General features: G+C 39.6%; 1 protein-coding gene across 1 annotated transcript in view; it reads right to left on the bottom strand.

Moving 5' to 3' along the window:
• cntn3a.1 (contactin 3a, tandem duplicate 1) overlaps positions 1 to 16,370 on the bottom strand; it is a gene marked incomplete at its 3' end in the record, with an annotated part of 70,229 nt that extends 53,859 nt beyond the window's left edge. The window contains exons 1-3 of the mRNA XM_080496221.1: positions 16,307 to 16,370; positions 5,784 to 5,916; positions 2,792 to 2,967 (exon numbers count right to left, since the gene is read on the bottom strand). Of these exons, the coding sequence (XP_080352347.1) occupies positions 2,792 to 2,967; positions 5,784 to 5,916; positions 16,307 to 16,361 (364 nt within the window). The 5' untranslated portion in view covers positions 16,362 to 16,370. The remainder of the gene's footprint in view (positions 1 to 2,791; positions 2,968 to 5,783; positions 5,917 to 16,306) is intronic.
• Positions 16,371 to 23,918: the final 7,548 nt, after the last annotated feature.

The following is a 23,918-nucleotide window of genomic DNA, read 5'->3' as shown; positions in this document are numbered from 1 at the left end:
TCTTTCAAAGGATTAAAATGTAGGCTATCTTAATACTGATGCATTCACTACGTATTCACTCCTCCAGTCATCCATCCATTACAACCTATTCAACTTAGGGTCACAAGGCGCTGGAGCCAATACGCACGCACCCACGCACGCACGCACGCAGACACACACACAGGCAATTCCAGAGTCACCAATTAACCTTGAATGCATGTTTTTTGAACTGTGGGAGGAATCCAGAGCACCCAGAGAAAACCCACGCGTGAACAGGGAGGAAATGCATACTCGGCACATAAAAGCCCAAAAGCCCAGACCAGATCAGTGGAAACACAGCCACGCGCACCACACATCCGTGTAGTATAAATTTTATGATACAAAGCATTGAGAAGGTATGCCTCTGGTCATGTTCACCAGCAGCAAAGACGTCCACAGTCACCGTTGTTTGATTTCAAAATTTAGGTGCAATCTCTCAAAAATACCTTAAAGGATCAGATAGTATTCATATTTCCTTAACTGGGAACCATCACAGTGACTTTTTAGTTTATGTGTTGAGACATAACCAACAAAACAAACGACTTCTAAATGATACTCCAATTTCTGGAGAAGCATATTACGGATATGACTCACTACTGTGTATGAGTTTCCACCAGCAGGTTGGAAACTGCTCCCAAGCCACCGTTATTGTAAATCCTTGTGTTCTCTTTGTTAATGGCCTTCACCTTGGTTTGTCTCACATAATTAGTATGAGACCAAATAAGGTGAAGGCCCCTTGGTGTTTAAAAAGGCATATTGTGCTACTCTGACTCACTGTCTGTTACAAATGACATAGTCCTGACTTTCATAACACACTGCTCCTCCATGAATTATTCCCCTGACCTGAGACCCACTCAATCACGCAGCACACTTAATTAAGTTAAACCAAGAGCAATAAATAAGATCTATGACACATCGGCACTGATGCTCATTCTCGTGCGTTGACAGAAGCAGCGGGTCTCCGGTCAGGCCAAGACGATGGATGAGACCAATCAAAGTGACATACAGTTTAGGTCAGGCCTCAAAAATTGATAGGAAATGTGAATATGATCAACAGCTCAGTGGCAATACAGGACACAGATTTGCTCTATATGTCAAAGATTTAATACTGCTCTGTGACAAAGAAGCACCGAATGGTTGGCGAGATGGATATCTGTGGTGCTTTCTCGCCAAGGATCATCGCTGCGTCTACTATGGTGGAGAAACAGACATCAGAATTCAATCTCGCCACACCATCTGTTCACAGATATCACGGCTGTCATTTGATATGGGCTGCCCATCAAGAATGGAGGCCTCAAGTTCACCTTGCCATCAGAGATGCCTTAGACTCTGGTCTTATAAACTGTGATGGATGGAGGCTGTAAAGCATCTACTATACAGGAGCTGCCCAGGCTCACCACACAATCACAGTCTTCATCAAAGGGGTGTGAGGAGTTTAGAACCAAGTAAACACCTGCACCCAAGCTTTAATCAGTATTAAAGGACACATCCCACAAGTATCTCATTAATACTTTTAATAGCATTAACCAACTACGACAGCTTCAAGTCACTGTTGTTGTTGTTGTTTTTTTTTCCATTAAAGAAGATCAGATCTGACGACAAACGATTCCCAGAGATATCCTACTGGGTCATTATACTTTCAATGAAGCACAATGTTTGATGTTCAGTGAAACTTCAGCTTTCTGAAGGCAAATAAAAGGCTGAACTGAACTAAGATGAAGTGAAGTTGAATTGAGGTGAAATAGGAAAACTCAAAAGAAGACTAAATGTTCAGGACAATGAAACAAAGTGGCCAAATTTCAGGGCTGTTTATCTCGATTAAATGGTCTCATTATTAAAACAGAAATAAAACACAGCCTAATGATTATTACTTTTTAAAAATGGCTTTACAAATTCACAGGTGCTTCCCGCAATGCTGTCAGGCCCACAGAAGGATAGAAGCAGCATAATGAGTGACATGATTGTTTTCTCCATACACATTCTTGTTCCGTGTCAAACAAGTGTCATCCTTAATAATTTGAAAATGTAGTCCTGGCGGATCTGGAATAGAATCAAGTTTCTGTGTTCAAGCAGACAATATTGCTGAGCTCAAGAAATCAAACAATCCACACGGGCCAACGTTTTTACATTTTTGGATGTGCTTTCTTTAAATTTTACCACAGCTCAAACAGGCGACGTCAGTATTTCACGCAGGTCACTTTACACCCACTTACAGTTCAAAATAATCATTATGAAACGTATAAAATCATCGACAATACTCTTTTAATCCACTTTCTTTCCTCTCCTTAAAAAAAAAGAAAAAGAAGTTAAATTATCTTCTATTAAACAAATCTGCTCCTGCTCCATGAAGGCCTGAATCTATTAATATGCAAATATATTTAATTGCAAAAGTCTGACTGCAGGAGAGAAGATCCCTCACATTTTACAGTGAATCTCATATTGGAGAGTGTGAGTGTGTGTGTGTGTGTGTGTGTGTGTGTGTGTGTGTGTGTGTGTGTGTGTGTGTGTGTGTGTGTGTGTGTGTGTGTGTGTGTGTGTGTGTGTGTGTGTGTGTTTCAAGGTTTTTTTTTAATCACTTTAGCATAATAAGTTACACAGATGAATATTACTTTCAAAACAATTTCAAAATGTGTACTTAGACACACAATTGTTTTTAAGTCACGACAGTCCACTATTTCAAAGCCCAGTTACGTTCAATCACTAAAAGGTAAAAATAAGACCAAAAAAAACACCTAGTTTTAAAAATAATGGACTTTAAATAAAGCAAACTTACATGCGATGTGGAGACTGGCCTCCCTGCTGACAATTGTGCCAAAAGAGTTGGATGCCAGGCACTGATAGATGCCAACATCTTCCTCTTTATTCAGATGGCTGATGTGTAAGTTTCCCCCCATGAGAGAGTAGCGTGACCCGGGTCTGGGCAGGATGAAAGAGTCATTTAGCTTCCACCTGTGAATGAAAGCACATGAAACAACAAATCAACTCTTTCAACCAGAAAGAATAGTGTCAGTGTCTTGTATTTTGTGTGTGAGTATCTGATGATAAATTATGATACATTTTATTAGACGCCTTGAAGGCTAATCATGAACACAGCAGCACAGCATGGAGTTCAACTGCAACAGCTTTTTTTATGAATAAAGTGGACTTTAGGAGCTATACCACTGACTGTGTGCTGCTGCAGTTACGCCTGAATAATGATGATCAGTGGGAACAAGAGGAAATGAGCAAGCCATTTCATTTTGTGTTCATTTTCTATTCAAGTCTGATCACAAATCAAATAATATACATACTTGTATTTCCTTTTTTCCTCCCATTTTGTTTGCCCATCAACAACGAACCCATGAGAGAAGCACTTTCCCTCAAAACCTCAATATTCAATTCTAATTTTTGTGATTACCAGAACAGAAGGTGCACACCTGCCCCGACATAATTGCCCAAATACAAAGCACTTTCTTTTTTTCATCAATCCCGTTGTTTTAAGTAACATAAGAGTCTACGTGCACGTGTCACAAAGAGGGAATAAAACAATGCAAGTGTCAGCAATCAACTTTTAGACAGTACAAAATCTCTGTGTGACTTGAGTTGATTTCTTGTTCACTTTGCATAATTAAGGCTCATGTACAAAAGAAACCTGCTGCGATGATGGAGCATCGCAAGAGCATAACCTTTTAAAATATTTTGAGGATGAAGGTTCAGTATTTCATTCGCTGTGCATAGAAACAATAAAAAAAAAAAAAAAACAGGTTTGAAAGCTGCACTTTTTGTTTTGAAGGACTTTGTTTCACTTTTCAGATGCAATTAATCAATTAAACACCTCTTTGAGTTGTTTGCACCAAGTTGCCTAAGAACAGTTTCGCTCTCATACCAAGGGACAGGAAAGGAAATTGACAATAAAAGAAGTTTACAAAAAAGAGTGACATTGCAAAAGTTGACAGTCAGGAGATATTTGTCACCAGATGAAATCCTGCAGAATTAGATTAAACGTTAGCTCCTCCATCTTGATTAGGTGCTCGTGGCCCCAGAGAACAGCGAAGCTTGAGGTTTCTATTCCTGACTTTCTTGCTTCCTTTTTTCAGTGGGAAAAACGAAGAGAGCGTGACGCAAGGTTGAAACGGAGAGCGAGAGATACGTGTGTGTGTGTGTGTGCGTGTGTGTGTGTGTGTGTGTTGGGCGGCACATGTGGGGGAGCGGCGCTCAACAGCAGATCGGCTGATTAGATTGATTTAGTGATTTGGTGTTGCAGCTGGTGCTGGTCCAAGAGCTCCAGACGAAACAAATGAAAGGCCCACAGCGACAACTTTGAGAGTGGGCTCGATGTGGCATCATGGTCATTGGGCAGTCTTAGACAAATTAATTTGCCCTTGGTGCCCCTCGAATAAACCTGCCTTCAGCTGTAGCAGTGAGGAGCCACTCGACAGATGTTGTCCTGCCGTTGACCCTCCATGAGGACTTATAACTCTTTCTAAAAGTCTGTGCGGGGCTTCTGTTTATAAATATATTGCGATAGGTCTGCAAAGATAGTAGGAAAATGCTGTAATATGTCCATGTGAACATTAATCTCATCAGTAAATGAGATAAAAGTATGATATCAGTACAGCTTCTCATCCATCTGAAAATCAGTTCTTAATGTGATATATCAGCTTTCACAGTTGGTGGCACTCGCTGTAATTAAAGAGCTAATTAAAACAAAATTTGATTTCATATGGAACCCGGCACACCCGCGGAACTTGAAAGCAATTTGCAGATTTGAACTCCTCAAATGACTTGAATTTAAAAAGTCGGAGTAGACAGTGGAAAAAGTGACCGATTGCCTATTAAGTATTCCTGTTGATCCAAGTGATAAGATCTTGTACATTCATTTCAATTTGTGTCCATTAGGCATGACACCGAGGATCTTCAAGCTACATTAGCAGCTGCATATGGTGATGTTATGAGGGATCGTTTCAACCTATTACACATTAAATGTGTGGTTTTGCGATTTGCATTTAATTACACTGACAGGAGTACAACAGTTACGTAGCCCCATTTGATAGATTTTAAATTAATAGCTAATGCACTTGATGCACTTTAAAGCAAATCATTGTTTGTCATGTGTTTTAATCCGTCATCATTTTGGTGGCAGAGAACTGGGGCTTCAATCTGTTTCTAACACAGTCGCTGGGGGAACCGCTCAGCTCAGCAGAGCCAGCGGGCTGAACAAGGACAACCAGGAGCAACTGTTCTTCATCACCTCAGTCCATAAAATCATCTGCATAATGTTTATCACGATGTGATAGCCTGAAATTCAGATGCCCTGTGACAATGCCTGTTCAGCCTTTTGCAGTGCCGTTTTATGTATTTTGTGCCGCATCCTTTCTGGCGTATGAAATATACTCCACTGTCCGTCCAAATCACTCCATCTCTGTCATTTTGAGAATAAGTTTTGCTGCAAGATTCTTTTGGGTCACTTGATCTTTGGTCAGTGATACTGAGGACAGGAAGTTCTGAACGTGAATTTTACGGATCAATGTCAGGCCACCAATGTAAATACACATTACAGCAACAACTGATGCCAATTAATTAATTCTCAAATGAGCCATGACTGACAGTGCATGTAAGTGCTGCAGGCAGTGCGCAGCAAAAAGCCATGAGGTCTGCAAACACCCAGTTTTCCCCACGGCAATAAATTCTGTATTACCGGTACTTGAAAGCTCTGGGGCATCACCTGGAGGCTGTTTCTCACAAAAGCCAAAATGTGTGCATAAATCCATGCGCGCAAGAGTTACCTGTAGAAAGGAGGTGGGTGTCCCTGGGCCTCACAGCTAAACACCACCTCTCGGCGATTCTCGCCAGGTTGAATGGGAAACACCACGCTGCCGGGTTGTTTGGTGAACACGGGCCGCAGCAGGACTCCGCTTCCTGTGTGGAGAACCGACAAACCGACATCAGCTTTGATGTCCCGGTGAGCCTGAAAACCACTTTTAACAGTTTTTCTTCTTTGCTAGTGAGCATAATGCTAACAGATGAAGGAAGCAAAGGGAGGAAAAAGTGGTGTACAGGAGAGGGATGAATCATGTTGGCATGCAACCCTCGACCATGTGAGCAGAGCCCATGAGCATTTTTCATATTAGTCATAAAAACTTGCTAAGTCCCTGAGGTCCTGCATAATCAGCCGGTAACCTTCATAAAACTTTAATACAAACATCTGAATGTACAGGCTTGTCAAAGACACACTGCAATGCAACCACACTTTGGCAAAAAATGTCATCGAAACCCTTCAAACTTATCACCTGCTTCCCAAAGGATGTTAACTCATAAAACATATGACATAAATCGCCACAACAAACACTGAGGGTAATTTTGCCTCATTTCACATCTGCCTCTCTCATTTCAACCATCAATTTGTTTCCCATCATGATTTATAGAATGAAATTATAATTCTTGTGATTGTGGAAATACGTGAGATGTTTTTGTGACATTTTAGTTTAGATTTTTGTTGTGAGGTGGCGAAGCAACTTCAATAAATTCAATATGCACATTTTTGATTCGAACGCAATCAAAATCACACTGGCATTTTTATCTTCTGATCTTTCAGTCTGCAATCAGTCTATACTTCCTGCTCTTTAAATACCACCGCACAATAGTTATTCTGCTTTATATAACCTCCTCCTCTTTCTCATCATCACTACCTCATCTTTCAGCGCAGTCAGAGTCTCTCTGCTGCACACCCATCAGCCATCCACCACCAGCAGTGTCTGGGCTCTGGGGGGTCTTATCTATCTCTCCCTTCCTCTGGGTCATCACTCTATATTGTTACTTCCAGTTTTTTCACTCTTTTGCTGGAGCAAAACTGAGGAGTGTGATGTGAAAGTAAGGAATCTTGACTGAGAGAAAGCACGGAACAATACAAGCAGGCAAACAAAGTAGTGACAGACGAGGCAAGGCAAAATCCAAACCTGCTGGCAAGGTCAACAACACCATCAGAACACAAACAGGAAGGCAAAGAGAAGAGCACACAAGATAAGTTAAGGCAGTGTTTCCCAAAGTGGTCCACAACCTCCTTTGCAGATGGTCACGGGTCACTGTGTAGGGACTTTGAGGCTTTGTCTGCTCTGAGGTTGTTAAAATTAGTTTTTACATAATAAGACACTTGAGAAAATTTGGAGCAGAAGTGATTTTGGCTTAGCGAGGTCCCGTCGGAGTGGGACCCTGGGGTTTCAGTGTGGAGCAGGTTACGTTCAGGAAAAGAGTTCAGAAGGTATAAAAGACCACCAACTGATCAAACAGCTTTCTTTGGAAACCTGTTTTTTGAAGATGCTATTTATAGTCAGAATTGTCCAACACATTCCCTTTGATGAAATCATTTGTGAAACAGACAGATTTTTGTTGGAGGAACTGCAGAATAAATAGTGACACACCTCATAAAGACAATTGGTAAATTGATTTCCTTTATATAGCGCTTTGTCACAGATTTTTGAGCCCCAAATCTACTTTACATTGTTTGTCACATTCACCTATTCACACAGACGACAATGGCCATGCAAAACACTCAGTTCAATCAATTTGGACTACAGGTACAGTGCCTTGCTCAACAACACTTTAAGACATAGACAGGTGGGGGGATCAAACCTGCAACTTTCTAATTGAGATGAACTGAGCTAAAGTATTTTCTTAGGAAAAAAAGTTTTAAACCATTAGGTTGAGCTACATAACATGAAGGCAACCCTGCATTAAAAGTCAGCAAGTGCAATAAAAGAGCTTTATATTCTCGCCAGCTCAGATGGGGAAACAGAGTAAAGATGAGTGGAACAGGTGATTCTACTCAAGGTATAGGTGGGCAGATGTGAAATCCAGGCTCCAAAATCATACAAAATGATTGTTAGAAACCGCACTCAATCAATGACAGATGAATAAAAAGACTGAAGCTCAATTTATAACACACCCCAAATTATATGAATATTCATGCTGTGTGTTTAGTATGGGATGTTGTACACAAGTAATGCACAGTGCATAAATTAACTAAAATTCCACTGTGTTACTGTATCATTCTTGATTATTTTCTTAAAGTGAATACCACCGTGAAAACAAATGCAGCAGCACAACTATTGTTACGTTAATTTCCTTGTTAATTCTAAAGGTACAGTGGTGAATGGATGTTGAGCAGCACAGTGACCCTTTGGGGTAGCCGAAACCTCATTACAATAAACATTGCTTTCTGAAATGGAAAAAGGAATTCATTTGGATTTGTCAGAATTCATTTGCATTTCTGTGATGGCATAAAAAGTAAGAATATTATGAAGGTAGAGTAACTAGTTTGTATTAGAGGCAGGTATCATTTCCGAGCCTCTGTGGAGTCCACAGAGTACGGATTTATCCTCAAGACTAAATATAACTCTCTGAAAGGGTGGAGTTGTTTGACAAGGGACCTTGTACACTGATTGTTCCTCTCCACAAGGATAAACCTCACAGAAACTTACACACAATAAGAAGCTGCCTAATTATAATCTTTGATACACGAAGCGTGTCTCTTGAAACCACAACAAGAGATGATTGATTATCACCAAGTCTCATCATGTAGACCTTACTTCATATTAAAATAGGTTCTTACAGTGATTCTTTGCAGGTGAATCATTTTTGAAGGAGGCCGTTTACTTCATAGAGTCAAATAAAAAGAATGGAGTGGTTTCATCATCAGAATCAGCTTTATTCTACATATCGAAAACAAGCAATCAGGCATGGTCAGTTTTAGAAAGAAAAACATGCATTTGAGGCAAAGAATAATTTTTTTTTCCATTTATTTGTTTTTTGTAGTAGTACTTTTGTAGTTTAGAATGTTATGTCAGTGTTTCTGCTTTTACCTGTAAGACTAGCAAGTTCATGGCAACACAAACTTGAGAATTAACAACCTAAATATCTATTAGGATTAACCAACATAGTAAGCCGTCACAAATATGTCTTTTGCTGAATATCTTGGAAAGATGAATGGGCATTATTATTAAAACTCGTGCACATTGTTATAGCTTCAGTGTGCTTTCATGCAATTTCTTAAGCCAGTCCAGTTGAGTTTGTGGACTGAACCCCATGTGGCAGGATAGGAACACAAAAGAAAAGCAGCCAAAATGAGAGGGACCTAAGGAAGTCTGGTTTTGATGCATTCCCAGATGTTTCACTAAAAAAACTCAACCTTCTGCACTGAGTCAAACACATACTGATGTTGAGCATGTGGCCAGTGCAGCCAAAAGCCAATGTTCTTCTGCCTCCATGGAAAACTTCTCCCCGTTAATCTTCAAAGCCAATAAACATGGCGGCCCTCATGTCGTCATGCTGGTGTTTTAAACACATCACACAACGTCGCTTCAACTCATTTTCACATAGTGGGAATTACAGTGAAACTAGCATTTAATTAAATCATTTGTAGATGAAATCGAACAACTAACTGCTCCATGATCTATGGGTTTTAACTGAATCTGGTTATTAAGTAATGACTTATATTGGGGATTACAATATAGAAATCACAGCTCTGGTTCATGCTGAACTCATTTTCATAATCTCATGATGAAGAAGGTGGAAAAGGCACAGTGAGGGATTCATTGTATTTAATTAATGTCTTGGAACATTTACTGAAATCACAAACAACATATCAATAGAACAACTTGAATTATTCCCACTACAACTGCAAGCAAATGCCCCAAACTCACCAAACCCTTTCTGTTAGACCATTTTTACTTAACCTCCTCATGTCCCTTAATCAATCCCTAAATGGACTGCTGTACACCAACCTGCCTCAATACCCAATTAACAGGGAATTAATCAACATAAATATTAAGTTCCAGTACATGCTTGTGGTTCTGGTTGTGCTGCACTGACCTGCTCTTTGCTTGCACCACAGCAACTGTTATTATAAGGGTGAATAAGTGTCTGAATAATGAGGAGGGGTTGAGCTCCAGGGGCTGTGCCTGGGGGCTCAGTTCAAACTGATGCAAACTCTCTGAAACTCTTTCATTGCCCTAACTGGAATCAAACTAAGATGCGGTGGGGAATACAGAATCATTTTCAGGCTTGCTTTCTGGTAATCAAACATTGAGGTGTGACACACTACACCAGTGCTGCTCATTGGGAAATCCACAGGGCCCAAACACATTTGAGTAATTTCCTTCTTTCCCAGGAAGTTTTTATTTGGGTGGCACACGCACTGTTTCACAAAGACAATAGATACATGTTGCAAAAAAAAATGTATTAACATCTTTTAAGCGATAGAAAGAAGCAGGGATTTATGTTGAAACCAGGCCGATGGCAGGTCCAACACTGATCACCCCGGAACACAGGAAGTCAAACGTTTAAAGCACTCTGTCAGTGAAGTGCAGTGATCCAGAGCCCTAACAGGAAGTTGACTGCACAATGCCGCGGGACAGAGATGGAGGTCATTATAAAAGGGTGTTTTAAGAAAAACAGCCCAACCCAACTCGTATCTGTCACCTGCTGCCAGATGGTGATATGTGCATGTTTTCTAAGGCTCCCTCAGACAACACAAGACTCAGCAACAGAGCACAAGTGGAAGGCAGAGGGAGCTGTTTTAGAGGCTGAAATAAAAACTAATCTCAAATTCAATACTCGCTGACAGCAAATGAATTCCTCCAGCTTACCTCAGCATGAATAAACAGGCACATGGGGAGTCGGCTGTGGGGGAGGCATCGGTCGTTTGTGAGGCACCAAATCCATTCGTTTCAGCTCAGGGTTTTATGCATCAAATAATAAAAAAAAGCCAATCTTGCTTTTTAAGGCATCTTCCCCCTCTGTCCAGGCCGATAAGGTACACCTTTAAGGTCTCTCATTCAGGGGCAGCAAATGTTATTCCAAACTTAGATGGAAGGTCTGGGCTGTTTTTGAGTAAGGTGTAGATCGCATCACTCGAAAATGCTTGAAATGTTTGTTTTTCTAAAGATCCTTTGGAAGAAAAATACACCTCAGCGAATAATTTTACATTTCACTACCTAAAAAATGGCCTCTTTGCAAAAGTCTAAAGCCAGTGATATAGACAGAGGACATATTAGAAACACAAATAACACAAGAAACTAATAAAAGAACCATGGGAGGGCAGACATCACTGTAGTTACAGCCACTTATAAGATGTGATGTACTGTGCTACAAGCTCGTTCATTAAGTTAATCGCATTGGGCCACACAGACACATCCCCAACCAATAACCCAACATGTCAAGAGGTATTCAAGCTAATCAAAGCTAGTGCATCTGAAATACACCTACACAATGTGGATCGAGGGTATCCATTGCAGCATGCACTTGGGAAACACAGAATTGATTTGGTCAACTTCCATACATGGGAATAGCAAATTAAAGCTGTTTTGTTGTTGTTGTTGTTGCTCTGCTCTATATTGAATGTCTACATAAGGCCAGGATCACATTGCTTCTGAGACTGCCATTTGTCATCTAATTGTAGTAATATCCCCACCTTTTCCCCACAACAATGGTTAGAAGGTTATTTGTCACTCACCAGATGCCACAGTGTGCACTAATGGAAACATTTATCATGGTTTAAAATTGCACCATTATGTTTCTAACCAGAAGTGCTTAAAGAGCACCTGATCTGACCATTAGGGGTTTTATTTTTGTCCGTGTGGTGCAGATTCCTTTTTTAGATCAACACTTCAAATAGAAAATATGAAAAAAGTCATGAAATGTGTTATGGCAAACTACATCAGCAGAAAACACCGTTCATTGTCTATTTGTTGACAATAAGACCTTTTTTTTTTTTTTAAGATATGAGAGGTCTTATTTGCACATATTCATTCCAACATTTTGTATGAAATAACAATTCTATCGCAGTTATCAAAAAATGTGTTTAGCCATGTTTATTTTTAAATAACATGTGGAAAACAAATATAAATATGTTGATATATACACGAACCTCCTTGTAAAAACTTGTGAATTCACGGGCAAGATGTCTATCAATGAATATGAAAAACAAATTGTTCAGAAAAAAGAACTTAAAGAATATTTACTGAAAAATGAGAGGACATTTCTTTAGTTTGGCTTTTATCCCCAAGAGTTCATATATCACTTACAGCCTTTTTAGAATAGTCTGAAGAAACAAATAGACAAAGTACACTGAAATAAACACCTAAATGTGCACGGGGTTGGATGGTGGAAGCAAAGCAGCCAAAAGCCTTATAACTGAGAAGAGCATGAAAAAAAAAAGTTTTTCCCTGTGTGAAAGGAATCCTAAAACAGTGCACTTATCATGTTTACCAGGACTGAGCATCCCTCAATAGAAAAAACTGTTTGCATGAGTAAAAATTACTCAAATCAAATTTCTGTACATATATGGTTCAGTTTGTCTCATCATTCTAAACCTGTCAAGATTAAGATCTCATGTCTGTACCACTGTGTGTGAGAACAGAGATGAAATAAGTAATGCAGACTTATGTAAACAGTCTGGTGACTTCAGCATCAGGGGATGCAAAAACTGAAATGTGTCAGTAATGGAAGTTCACAGCACAGCGTGCTCCAGGCTTTTAAATGCTATCCTGTCACAAATATGTTTTGCTCTTTAATTGATAACGATGTATTCATGAGGAAAAATGCACACTACAGATGAATTGCAAAGGATTCATTATTAATGCAAAGACATTCAAATTGGAATTTTTTCTTTTTTTTCTTCCTGCATAAAGCAAAAACATAGCAGCTCCGGGAGGGAGACTCACAGGGGAATAGTCCACAGCCCCACATATACAAAACTTCAAAGATGCAATCAAATCCTTGCTTAAGGATTCTTAAAAGGCTGCGCCATGTACCGATGAATCAATGAGATAAGTCAATATTTGAAGCTCCACTCATCTCTAGGCTGTGTACAGGGCTATACAGAGCAAAGTAAAGGGATTTTTTTTTTTGCTTGGTGATTAGAATTCTGGCCATAAGTAGTCTTTCATTTACACAAGAATTACTAAGACATGAACCTTAACTGAACAGAGGTGTGGGTAAACCAGCCTTGAAAAGGGTATTTTCCCAAATATGTAAGGAAACTAGAGGTTTTTTTTTTCTGTTCACACAGATTGAATCACATTAAGCCTCCCTTTTAGAGTCTTAGAGTTTAGAGTCTACTACTAAGTCTAAAGGCGTGATTTTCTTTAAAAGTACGGTAATTGGTTTTATTATGAGATTTATAGGTATTGTTGAAGAAGCAGCCCACAGCTCAGCAAGGAGATATTATTTGTATTCACAAAAGGCAAATGACAATTTATTTAACAAAGATGGGATTTTATATGGAAGCGTATGTAGCTCAAAAATTTGAAATGTATTAACAGAAATACTTTTTCATTTTAAGATTAAACTGCATTTTCTGACTCATAAATAGAAATCAATGGTCAATCATCCAAACTAGCATTTTCATTTTCTTGTACAAGGCTGCTTATTCTGTGACTTAATTATCATGAAAAAGAAAATTATGTTGAAGTTTGAATTTTTAAAAGACACTACAGCAAATAGTGACCAAAATAAATTTTTCAAATGTCAATTTGAAAATTAAAATGCATTAGCATTGGATGATTGATCATTACTTTTTTTATTTATGAGTCAAAAAAATGCAGTTCAATCTGAAAATAAAAAAGTCCTTCAGTTAATACATTTCAAATTGATTTTTGAGCTACATTCATTTACATAATTTTAAGCCTTTTTTCAGCTTCAATCAAAGTCGAAACTACATTTGACCCAAAACAAGTATCAGTTATTATGTACCTAAGTTATGCATTTAGGTTGACTTTTACAATATTTAAATCTACAGTAGTAAATCCATAGTGGTGGTATGGTAGTCCCACATGTGTTATTTAGATTTTTCTTCCATGGCGACAACTGCTGTGCCAAACCACTTCAGTGGTGCACAACAAAAACTCATTAAACCTTTGTTGAACACTTATTTCTGATTGGCCACTGAACACAGTCTGTGGTAAATGATTTCTGAAGCCGAGCATCTAATCATATCACTCCACTTTCAACATGTCCTAGAGATTTTGTTTATTTTTCATCAAACCAAACATCAGAAACCGCATGCTAAAAATGGATTACGACTGTGAAACTGTAAACACTTAAGTAACCAGGGAAAAAATTCCCAATGTTAGCTCTGAATTATTCTGAGAGAACAAAACATATGATTGTCGGTTAGAGTCTTAACAGCAATCTTCCTCAATGTGTTTATGTTTCTGTTTCCAGTGCTGGTAAATTGTAGCCCTCAATGCCAAAAACAGATGTTCCAATGATTGGACTGCCGCCAATTATTTTTGTCCAAATACTTGTGAATTCATTGAGCTGGTGGTAAAGTGTTTTGAAATCAATATTTTACATCAAATGATTTATGTTTCTAGCAAGTGGTTGTGAAACACAGGGAATGTGCACTGCAGGAGTCCTAATTTCCCTTCCCGGAAATTTAGTTTTTTCGCGGAACCAGACCATATGTGAAACTATTAGAATATTATATTGTGGTTACTGGAAAGAAATTCAATATTCTCTCTATCGTCTTTACGCATGGCGGCTTATTGAATAACAAATACACATCTTTTCCTGAAAGTACACTTTTGTGATCGTACTCGACCAACGAAGTTCCAGCTTTACGTCAAGTGGACATTGTTGATTTATCGGTAAAATGTTAGTTGCATCTGTGAGGGCAAACCTCATCCACCCCAGCGCCTTGGCTCTGCCGCTCTCGCTCGTACTCACTCATTCACATGCCCATGGCCTCAGGTCATTCAGACTCGCCGAGGGAGAGGTGGTTAACTCTAGATAAACTCACTCAGGGACTGACTTACCCTTGGCCCCCGCTACTCCCCCACACAGCCAATGCCTACTGTTTTAGAAAAGAAAAAAAAAAAAAAAAAAAAAAAAGAGTGGAATCTGGATAAATGACCTACTGAGGAACAACCATCTCACACCATCACACCATGCTTTCCCCACACAGTATTGCAGGCCTGCATACTAAAATGCTCATAGTGTCTTTCTTAGAACAGAGAGACTTTAGAGGTCCGCGGTCACATTGCATCATACTTGTCTTGTAAGCAGAGCATGTTTAATGTAACCCCATGGTGAATATTAATGCTTAGTTATCCTGCGTTACTGACTGTGAGTGTGAGCCTTGAGCGTGAGGCAAGGGCTGTGTAACATAATGCTTTTTCAGAAACGTTTTGCCCTCTGCTCCTTCGTCAAACACTAAATTGCTCTGAATAGATAATCCTGAATACAGTTTTTGCAACTCATGATTGCAAGAGTAGATTCATTAGTGCACAAACTGGAGACTAACATTAAGGCGGTATGTCTAATATCAAAAAGTCTGTCAAGGTTTGTGGCTGGGTTTTCCATCGAGGTCATCGACACTCGCTTATGTGTATATTTAAGAGAATCCTTAAGTAGGACATATTGTGTGATCCAGAATTGTGGTGTAGATCTTAATCCCACAGTAAGTCACAGTTCCCCGAGGAAAGCCTCATTAGATATCCGCTGATGTGTATTGGATTTACTGATAAGCGGTGCTAATTGCCATGTAGGCAAATTTAGGTGTTGGCACGCTGGCGTGCTTTGGATTAAAAAAATAAAAAATAAAAAAAAATGTTCAAAAGACGTGCGTGCACAAACAAATACACACAGTGACAGTCACAAGCCCACACATGCACGCACACTAATTATTTTAGGTCCCAGCTGTGAGGAGGGGCTGCTGATTTTGAGCAAGGCAACATGAAAGATTACTCATTCCTCAAGATACAGCGCTCATACAAGAAAGCCTTTATTCATCTTGTTCTCAGCTTCAGACTCTGACATTCTGAAGAGAACCAGTGTTTGACCCTGAACATTTTGTAAGGGAGGAAAATTAGGTCTCTCATTAAAAGCAAGATCAATGACAAGATTTCTGTACAACCACTGCCGCAATCTCAATTAGGACAACAATTGTGGCGCTCTTTAAAATGAATGACTGCGAGATAGTGGCTGCCTGTCAGAGATGGAAACCAGGCGTATTCATTTACAACAGGTTTCACCGTCTGGGATACAAAGATAGTCGCTCTGCACGACTTAAGGAATGTTGATTTGCTGCCTTGAGCTGCCAATGAAAAGACAAAAACATGTACCTCTCCTGCCATTTTGTACAATTTGTCGGAAGCTGCGAGCGCCGTTTGCCATAAAACCTTTTTATTGTTACCATTTGACTTTTAAGTGTTGTCTGTTCTAAGCACCAAAGTATCAAAAGCAAAAATCAATAACAATTCATAGACCTCTTGTAATAGCATAAATAAAAGTGCACGATTAAAAGATTTACCTGCCAGACACCCCACCAATGACAGCAGAAGTATAAGTTTCCATAGCAACTCCATTTTAATGGTCTCAGGTCAGTACAAGCTCACATCCAATCACAGGTGTGTAGAATCCCGGCTTTGTCCTTTGCAGCACTTTCACTGTTCTTCTGTCAAATTGAAAGAAAAGGGGGCAGAAAAGAAATCATTAAACATTCAGAACCACTGGTCATTGGTCTCATCATGAAGACAGATCTCACAAGGATAGTAGCTGCTTTGTGTTTGGTGACATATTACACATGAGGAGGGTATGAGAGAAGTCAGTAACATCATCAAAAAGAAAAGGAAAACACATATTTGCGTTTCAGCTGTACAAACACATTCAGATGACATTTAATAGCAGCTCTATTGCTTATGGTTCCACTTCCACTACTGCGGAGTTTGCTTAAGTGCGCTTAACACTGCATAATAGGGATCATGTCTGCAGAAGAAACATAAAGGGATTGCTTGCTTGTACTCAAACCTGCTGAGACAAAACAAAAAGAAGCCAGTTGTCAGACACATCCCTACCATGTAATAAAGCACCGTCCTGGCTCCTTGAATTCTTCTGAGCTGGGGGGATTATGTATTTCTGACGTAAAAAGCTGACTGTACATGGCGCACAAACCATTTTTGGTCTCCTGGCAGACTCACCATTGATTTTTTTTTGTTTTTTCAAAGACGGAACTGTAATTTATCTCTTCACTTCAACCCAAATAAGGTCTCCAAAAAGTTGTGAAATGAGAATGAGAATGATCCTTCTGTTAGTGATAAGCCATGATGTATTTATTTGTCTAAATGCCCCCCCCACCCCACCCCTCCCATGATCGCTATGATGTTTTCTGATAAGACAGCTGATAAATGTTTATGTATGTGAGTGTGGTGGGTGCTTATGCAGTGAAAAGGGATGAAGGGAGGAAATTAGCCATTGTCTTGCTCAAACTGACTCTCCTTGGTACATTTAACTGACTGATGATAGAGCTCCCTCTGACTACACGCCATGAGCATGCTGAAGTAAATGTGCAGGAAGAAAATTAATAGGAACATACAGTATAGTCTATCAAGAGGGTGGTGCCAAAAAGGCAGAGACAACTGAAAGATTACATATTCATACTTTCTCAGTTATCTGCACGCCTCCTATCTTTGCGCCACTGAAAGGCATGACAGAGCATACTGATGCTTATGTGAATATATCAGCAGCGTCCCTGACAGGTTTGCCGACACTACTCTTCTGTCTATGTGTACCAAACCATTAAAAGCAACACTTTCTTCCTATAAATCTCATCATGGAGATTGGGTCTTCGAGTGTCATCTTAGTCCCAACCTATGTAGCAGTTATTAGGATGCAAATGTCATGAGTAAATGTTGGCTTTTAATAATAAAACTGAGAGACTTTGAATCCCTTCTTGTGCTCCAGGTTATTTTTGGATAGCTCCTCCTTTGAGGGATTCATTGTGAGAGAAGCACTGAATAAATTAATCCTCACAATCATTTTAATAAAAGGAACCACTGAAACTTTTTATTTTCCGTTTGCATACTCGTGCAATATATGGATTTCCAAAATTAGACAAATGATCCGAGTTTCATTTCTCAAGTAAATACTGAATGCACCACCTCCGGCTGCCGATTGAACCTCCCCCCCCCCCCCCCCCCCCCCGCAATTTGACACACTCACAACAAAGGCTTCATGTTTTCAAAATCCTTTCAAGTAATTGGCTCGTCTTCCATTTAAATGTTTTACAGTGTGGTCATCTAAAATTAATTCATCCCGCCTTGACAGCAAAACAAGCAATAACTACCAGGATGTGTGAACTATCAAGACACCCATTCATAAAAGCTGGTATCTGTTGGCCTTTAACAGCAATCTCTTGATCTCTATTACTCTGCGAGCCCCGAGACATGAGACATCAGACAACAGCGTCAGTGGAGGGGGAGTAGAGGAGAGGCTTTTGATCCAAAGAGTCTCATAAATGATGGCTGCAGGAGTCGGGGAGTGTCCGCACCATTATTTGACTGCCTGTTCACGACAAATTAATTACCCTTGTGACCCTAAGTGGTAGTGACAAGCCCGATGACTTACTTTCATCATAAATTGATTCTCTCATTTGTTTGCCATATGAGATGAAAGTTGATGATAAGGAAGGCTTTCAAACTTTGCCTTTCAAGTTTCAACCACTTTCATGCTACTGCGAAAAGCCAATGGGTGAAAAGTGGAATATGATCGAGGCTGGAATGACAGTCTTGACCGAAGCGTTTCCTGACCCAATTTGCAGAAAGTCAGCTGCATCTTAATGTAACGTCAACCACAGTGAATTTGTGCTCCACATTTCAGAAATGCAGATACATATTGAAAGATGTAGAAAGAACATATAGACATTTTGCCTTTGTGTTTGTGGAACTTAGCCAGTGCAGACCAGTCCGTATTCAACATCTAAAGTAAAGTACCAAGTCGTACATTTTTGTCCACCCAAATCTTTCATTTTGAGAACTAACATAAATTCAATCATTTATAGAGACAGAAAAAATATACAAAATTAGAAATCCTTAATATAAATTTTGTTAAAATGCCAATGATTGATGTTAACAGATGGACACGTTTTAATTAGATAGATTCTACAGTAATGAGGGATTAGAGGTGGTGATATTGGCTTCACAATGTGTGAGTAAAGTTTTTAATAACTGTTTTCAGCCGGAGGGGGAGAAAAAATGTGTACGATACCCAGATCTCATGTTATCACAGGCAACATCTCAAAGGATATCCAGTCTTGTGTGAAAACACAAATATCACTGCACACATCCTATGAAGATTAAAAATATCACTTTGACAATAAAGTGATAAATCAAGCAACCAAAAGTTTTACCACTATTTCTCTTCCTTTTAAATTAGGTTTTGGATCTTTATGAATTCTAGAATTTAGTAGATGAAACATGCAACAGAAGCAGATTAAAAACAGTCTTTGTCAGGACTATTGAATTCTTAGGATTTATCTGTTCACCCACCAGCTCTGATCACCAAATAAAAGTATGAGCCAATCAGGCTTAAAGAGGTCCTGATAGAGACAATTTCATGTTGAAATTGCATTGTAGTGTATTCAAATTCATATCAATAAATTTAGGTTGCATCATCAAGCTGTATCAGAGACGTGTTCCCTGCGTCCCAGACTACATGTTGAAAACCACAGCTTTAGTCCATAAAACATCAGAGAATAGAAAGAAATGTCGATCAGAATTTTAAAACCAATTAGGGGGAAAAAATAAATTTAATTCAGCTGCTTTACCTCCATTTGAATAATTATATGATTAATTAATCCTTCACTCTTTTTCAAGTTCATCACACAGCAATCGTTGCAAAATACCAGGCGAGCGAGAAGCTGCGTGGCAAAACTGAGCACTTCATTAGGTTTGACTTTTGAGCGAATGCAGTTGCTCTGAGGGAAGCTTTCGAGATTCATGGAGACAAAGCCCTCCTCTAAACTTCAGCATTGTCAAAGTGACACCTCTTGTCTTCTCGTTCTGTGACAGCGGCAGCTGGAGTTGATAAACCGCAGATTGCAGTTCAGTCAGCCACAGAAGCTGACAGTGATGGCATCTGATTCGACCCTCTCTACTACACCCGATCTTTCAGCTGCCATCAATTTTTCAGGGCTTGAAAATGTATTAATAGATGGATACCCCGGGTCCTGTTCGGTTGTAGAGTCCAGATGAAGATAAAATTCACACTAAAAAGCATGAGCTTCCCACACACTCGCATACGCACGCCCCAACCCTCGAGCTCTGAATCATGAATGAGGCCAGACTCCCACACTCTGCAGGAGCGAGACGAGACCAGGAAAAAAAATGGCATACAATGCTGCATCTTTAATCACCTGAGCTGTGACTTCACTTGATCTGCAGACACCAGCTCGATCAGTGTTTTCCTGCACGTGTGGCTCGTCTCACTGCTCTGAGTGCCTCCGGTCATTCAACATTTATTTTCCGGTGACGCTCAAGTCGAGTAGTAGGAAATGTGAATTTCCTTCCTAATCCTGCATTCTTTTAATTCATCGCACACATGAATCAAAAATTTACCAGGCTACTCCAAGGATAAGTGCCTAATGAAGTCCTAATCACACCATATGTGTTTTGCAGTTGTAGGATCTTTTGCACTAAATATTCAATAAGCTGCCCACTGTAGAAAATGGTGTGCAATTTTATTTCATTAAAGCATTTACAGTGCCCAAGTTTGCTCTGCTGGTTTGAAGTTCCCAAATGTGTTTCCTTTGAATCATTTAATTGATGCTATGTGTTGTGAGCCCACTCCTATCTGTCTGCAAAGCCTCCTCTTCAATTGTAATGCAAAAAGTCAGGCTGTATTTTCAAAAAATATTTGGAATTTGCTCACTTCCTCTTGTACTGACGGTAAATATCGAATGCAGGAGCTCTTTTCCTGCTATACAGAGATGAAAATGTCAGAGAAATCTTTACTTCCCTTTGCCACCTTCACTCTTCAAGAATCCACACACATATAATCAATAAGCACAAAACTTTCTTGAGCTGAAGATTTTGTGTTTGCCAACATGTTTTTTTTTTTTTTTTCTTTTACCCCCGCCTTTCTCGCCTTTCTCACACATTGAACACCACGGGAGTCAAGCAAGTGCCAATGTATTCCCGAGCCAAGACTCTACCTCAAATCGTGGCACAAGACAAAGAGACTAATAGTGTTTTGATCTAAGCACACAAGCCGCAGGCATGACATAACACATGCCAGCTTCTTCATTTCTCCAGACCGCACCAGGGACGCTCCACCAGAGCACTCGTCCCAATCTCCCCTGTGGCACGAGTACATTGAAAGGGTCTTCCTGCTTGCATGTATGTTCCAATTTTTAACATAATAAACCAATTTGCACTAATAACTTAAACAGCATTATATAGCCATGCATCACAGCTGTGAGAACACATTGGTTCTAAATGACAAAAGAAAATAAGTAAACAATTAGGGATTTTTTTTTTTTTTTTTTTATGATTTCAACCATTCACTTTCATCTTTTCTCATGCCTGATCTAAGATTCAACGAAATATTTTAGAGACAAGGCACAGGCCTACTCCACCTGCATTTACTAAATGACTAATTAAGGCTCCCATTAAGATTTAAGAGGCTGCCAATTAATAGACATTTAAACAAGCTGGTTTCGGTCTTATTAGAACACTTTGCTTGAATGCAGCAGATATCATGGGAGGTAATTTTCAGCCTGTGATTGAGGAAAGGCAAGCTGCAATCACTGTAAGGAATAATAGATCCTCCTAAAGGGAAAGCTCTCTGCAAGCACTGTGGCTTATTGTATAAATAATACTGTAAACTGAATTACGCTGAAGATGTATGTGTTAGCAGTTATGATATGAGAACAAAAAAAAAAAAACACTGACATTGAGCAGACTACTTCCAATTTCCATTATACTTATTTTCTTTTATCTGAGCTTTTTTCCAGATAAAAAAAACATTGCCATCTATCCACACCACATCCAATCATAAGATTTTGCTCCTCTGGTCATATTTGTATGTATAGAATACTGCTTTGTTGCGATTAAAATTAGTAGAAAGTCTAATTTGCAATTTCCACCCAGCTGCAGACAGGCATCAGCAGGATGACAAACATACAGACAACGGTTTGCAGAATCAGTGTCATTAGAAAGGCGAGTGAGCGTCCATTTCTCAGTTCACTTACACCAAGTCTTCATTTTACTTATTGAATATGTAACAGTTGCTTGTTGTTTCACTCCACTGTGTCTGGTGTGACTTGAATACCATGAAGCAAGAATAGTGACATGATTTGAGTGTTTTTGTCATTTTTAGTATTATAACAACAATCAGTGTGAAACAACAGGTGAACATCTTGTCCACATGGGTTCTTGTTCCACATTGCTGTTGTCCCACTTGCATATCGTACAGACAAATGAACTTGAATAAAAGATGAAGATGAGAAGTCTGCTGCATTTCTTTGAAGCTGAATGTGAATAGAAGAATGAGCAGCAGAGAGGCAGATCAGAAATGTCATGTGGGTCATGGTACTACCTGCTAAAATGTTGGGTTGTTTTTTTTTTCTTTTCACTTCTTGCCCCTATTAGAATGCACACATATCCTCCTAACCTTGCTCAGTGCGTGTGAGGACTTTCTTCTATTCATGCAGACCAGGCTCGGCTCAGCGGGGCTCACCGAGCTTCATGTTCCCCCTCCTCTTCCCCTCTGTTAGCCAGTGACATCATCAGAAACGTGTCCAGCCATAAGCACACTTCCCCAAGGAGATGTGTAGTAGCTCTACTATTCCAACCACTCAAATGCAAAAATGGAAGAGGAGGAACTGCGCTCCGGAGTAGAGTTCAGCTTCAGGGGAATTAAACCTTGGATCTGGTCAGCCACAGCTGTGCTGGGGGACTATAGAGCTGGATGTGTGTCAACATGAAACAAAAGACAGCGCTGATGCTTATAACACTGAGATATTTCTGTAAATAGACGATCAAACTGAAGAGATGTAAACATAAGGTGTATGTCAAGGTAAAAACAATACTTCTAAGCAAACTGTCTGCACAGGCAGCCCTTTGTAAAGCATATGTGCACTTGATTTCTCAGGAATAACTGTTTCCATCAGAGTGGCACAAAAGAGGACTTTAGTCAGTCTGAACCAATCAAGCTCTCAGCTCAGTGCAATCAAAGAAAGGAGGAGATGATGAGACTGGACTCAATCCAATCCCCCGTTGATCACTGATGACAATGAGCTCTGCCAGAGGTTTTAAAGAAAGTATAATTGATATGTGGATTGATATTGTGCTCTCTCACAAAAAAAAAAAAAAAAAAAAAACAACTAAGAATGATGGCCTTGAGTATTAGAGCATGTACAGAAAGAGAAAAATGTATGTTGACAGCTAGAAAACTAGGATTTCAAACCTGTTAGGTTTTGTAACTGAGGCATGGTTGCAAACACTTGGACACGCAGAAATATATGTGACATGTGTAGTTATCGGGTGGATGTGTAATATGTATGTGCTGCGTATTTCTGGAGCGACCATTAAAGGAATTGAAATGTATCGTGTTTTTTAAAGTGAATCTAGCTGGAAGTAAGGTATTTTGTGTTATACTACTTTAATGAGTGGACTTATAGAATTCGATGACGGGACTGTAAGTTGATGAGAAACAGCTTCGTGGTTCTGAGCAAACATAACCCATAATAATGATAATAATAAAACACATATTCTATTCATTATAGTTACGCAGACTTATTCTGATAATAATAGTAATTGAGAATAAAACACAATTACCTGAATGCATTTCCTGGAGTGTTTGCTGATGTTTATCCCTTCTCGTATATCCATGTTACACCGCGCATCCCTCCGTTAGTCCAGCGGCTCCTACAGCATCGAGCCGGCGGCGCGTGTGAACGTGAAGTTGTTGTCTGTCAAAGTCCGGATGTCGCTCCCGTATAAATGGACCCAAACTCTCCTCTAAACAGGTTCAGGTCCAGGTTTTTCCAGTGTCCTCGCAGCAGCCCAGTTCTCCGCGCTCTTGCGCACTCAAGTCCCCGACGCGCTCAGTAACGTTTCCCCGGCGGTGTCGTGCGCACCGGCTGA

This window comes from Blennius ocellaris (genome assembly GCF_963422515.1).
Source record: "Blennius ocellaris genome assembly, chromosome: 5".
Lineage (NCBI taxonomy): Eukaryota > Metazoa > Chordata > Actinopteri > Blenniiformes > Blenniidae > Blennius > Blennius ocellaris.
This window is presented reverse-complemented; position numbering and strand designations above follow the sequence as displayed.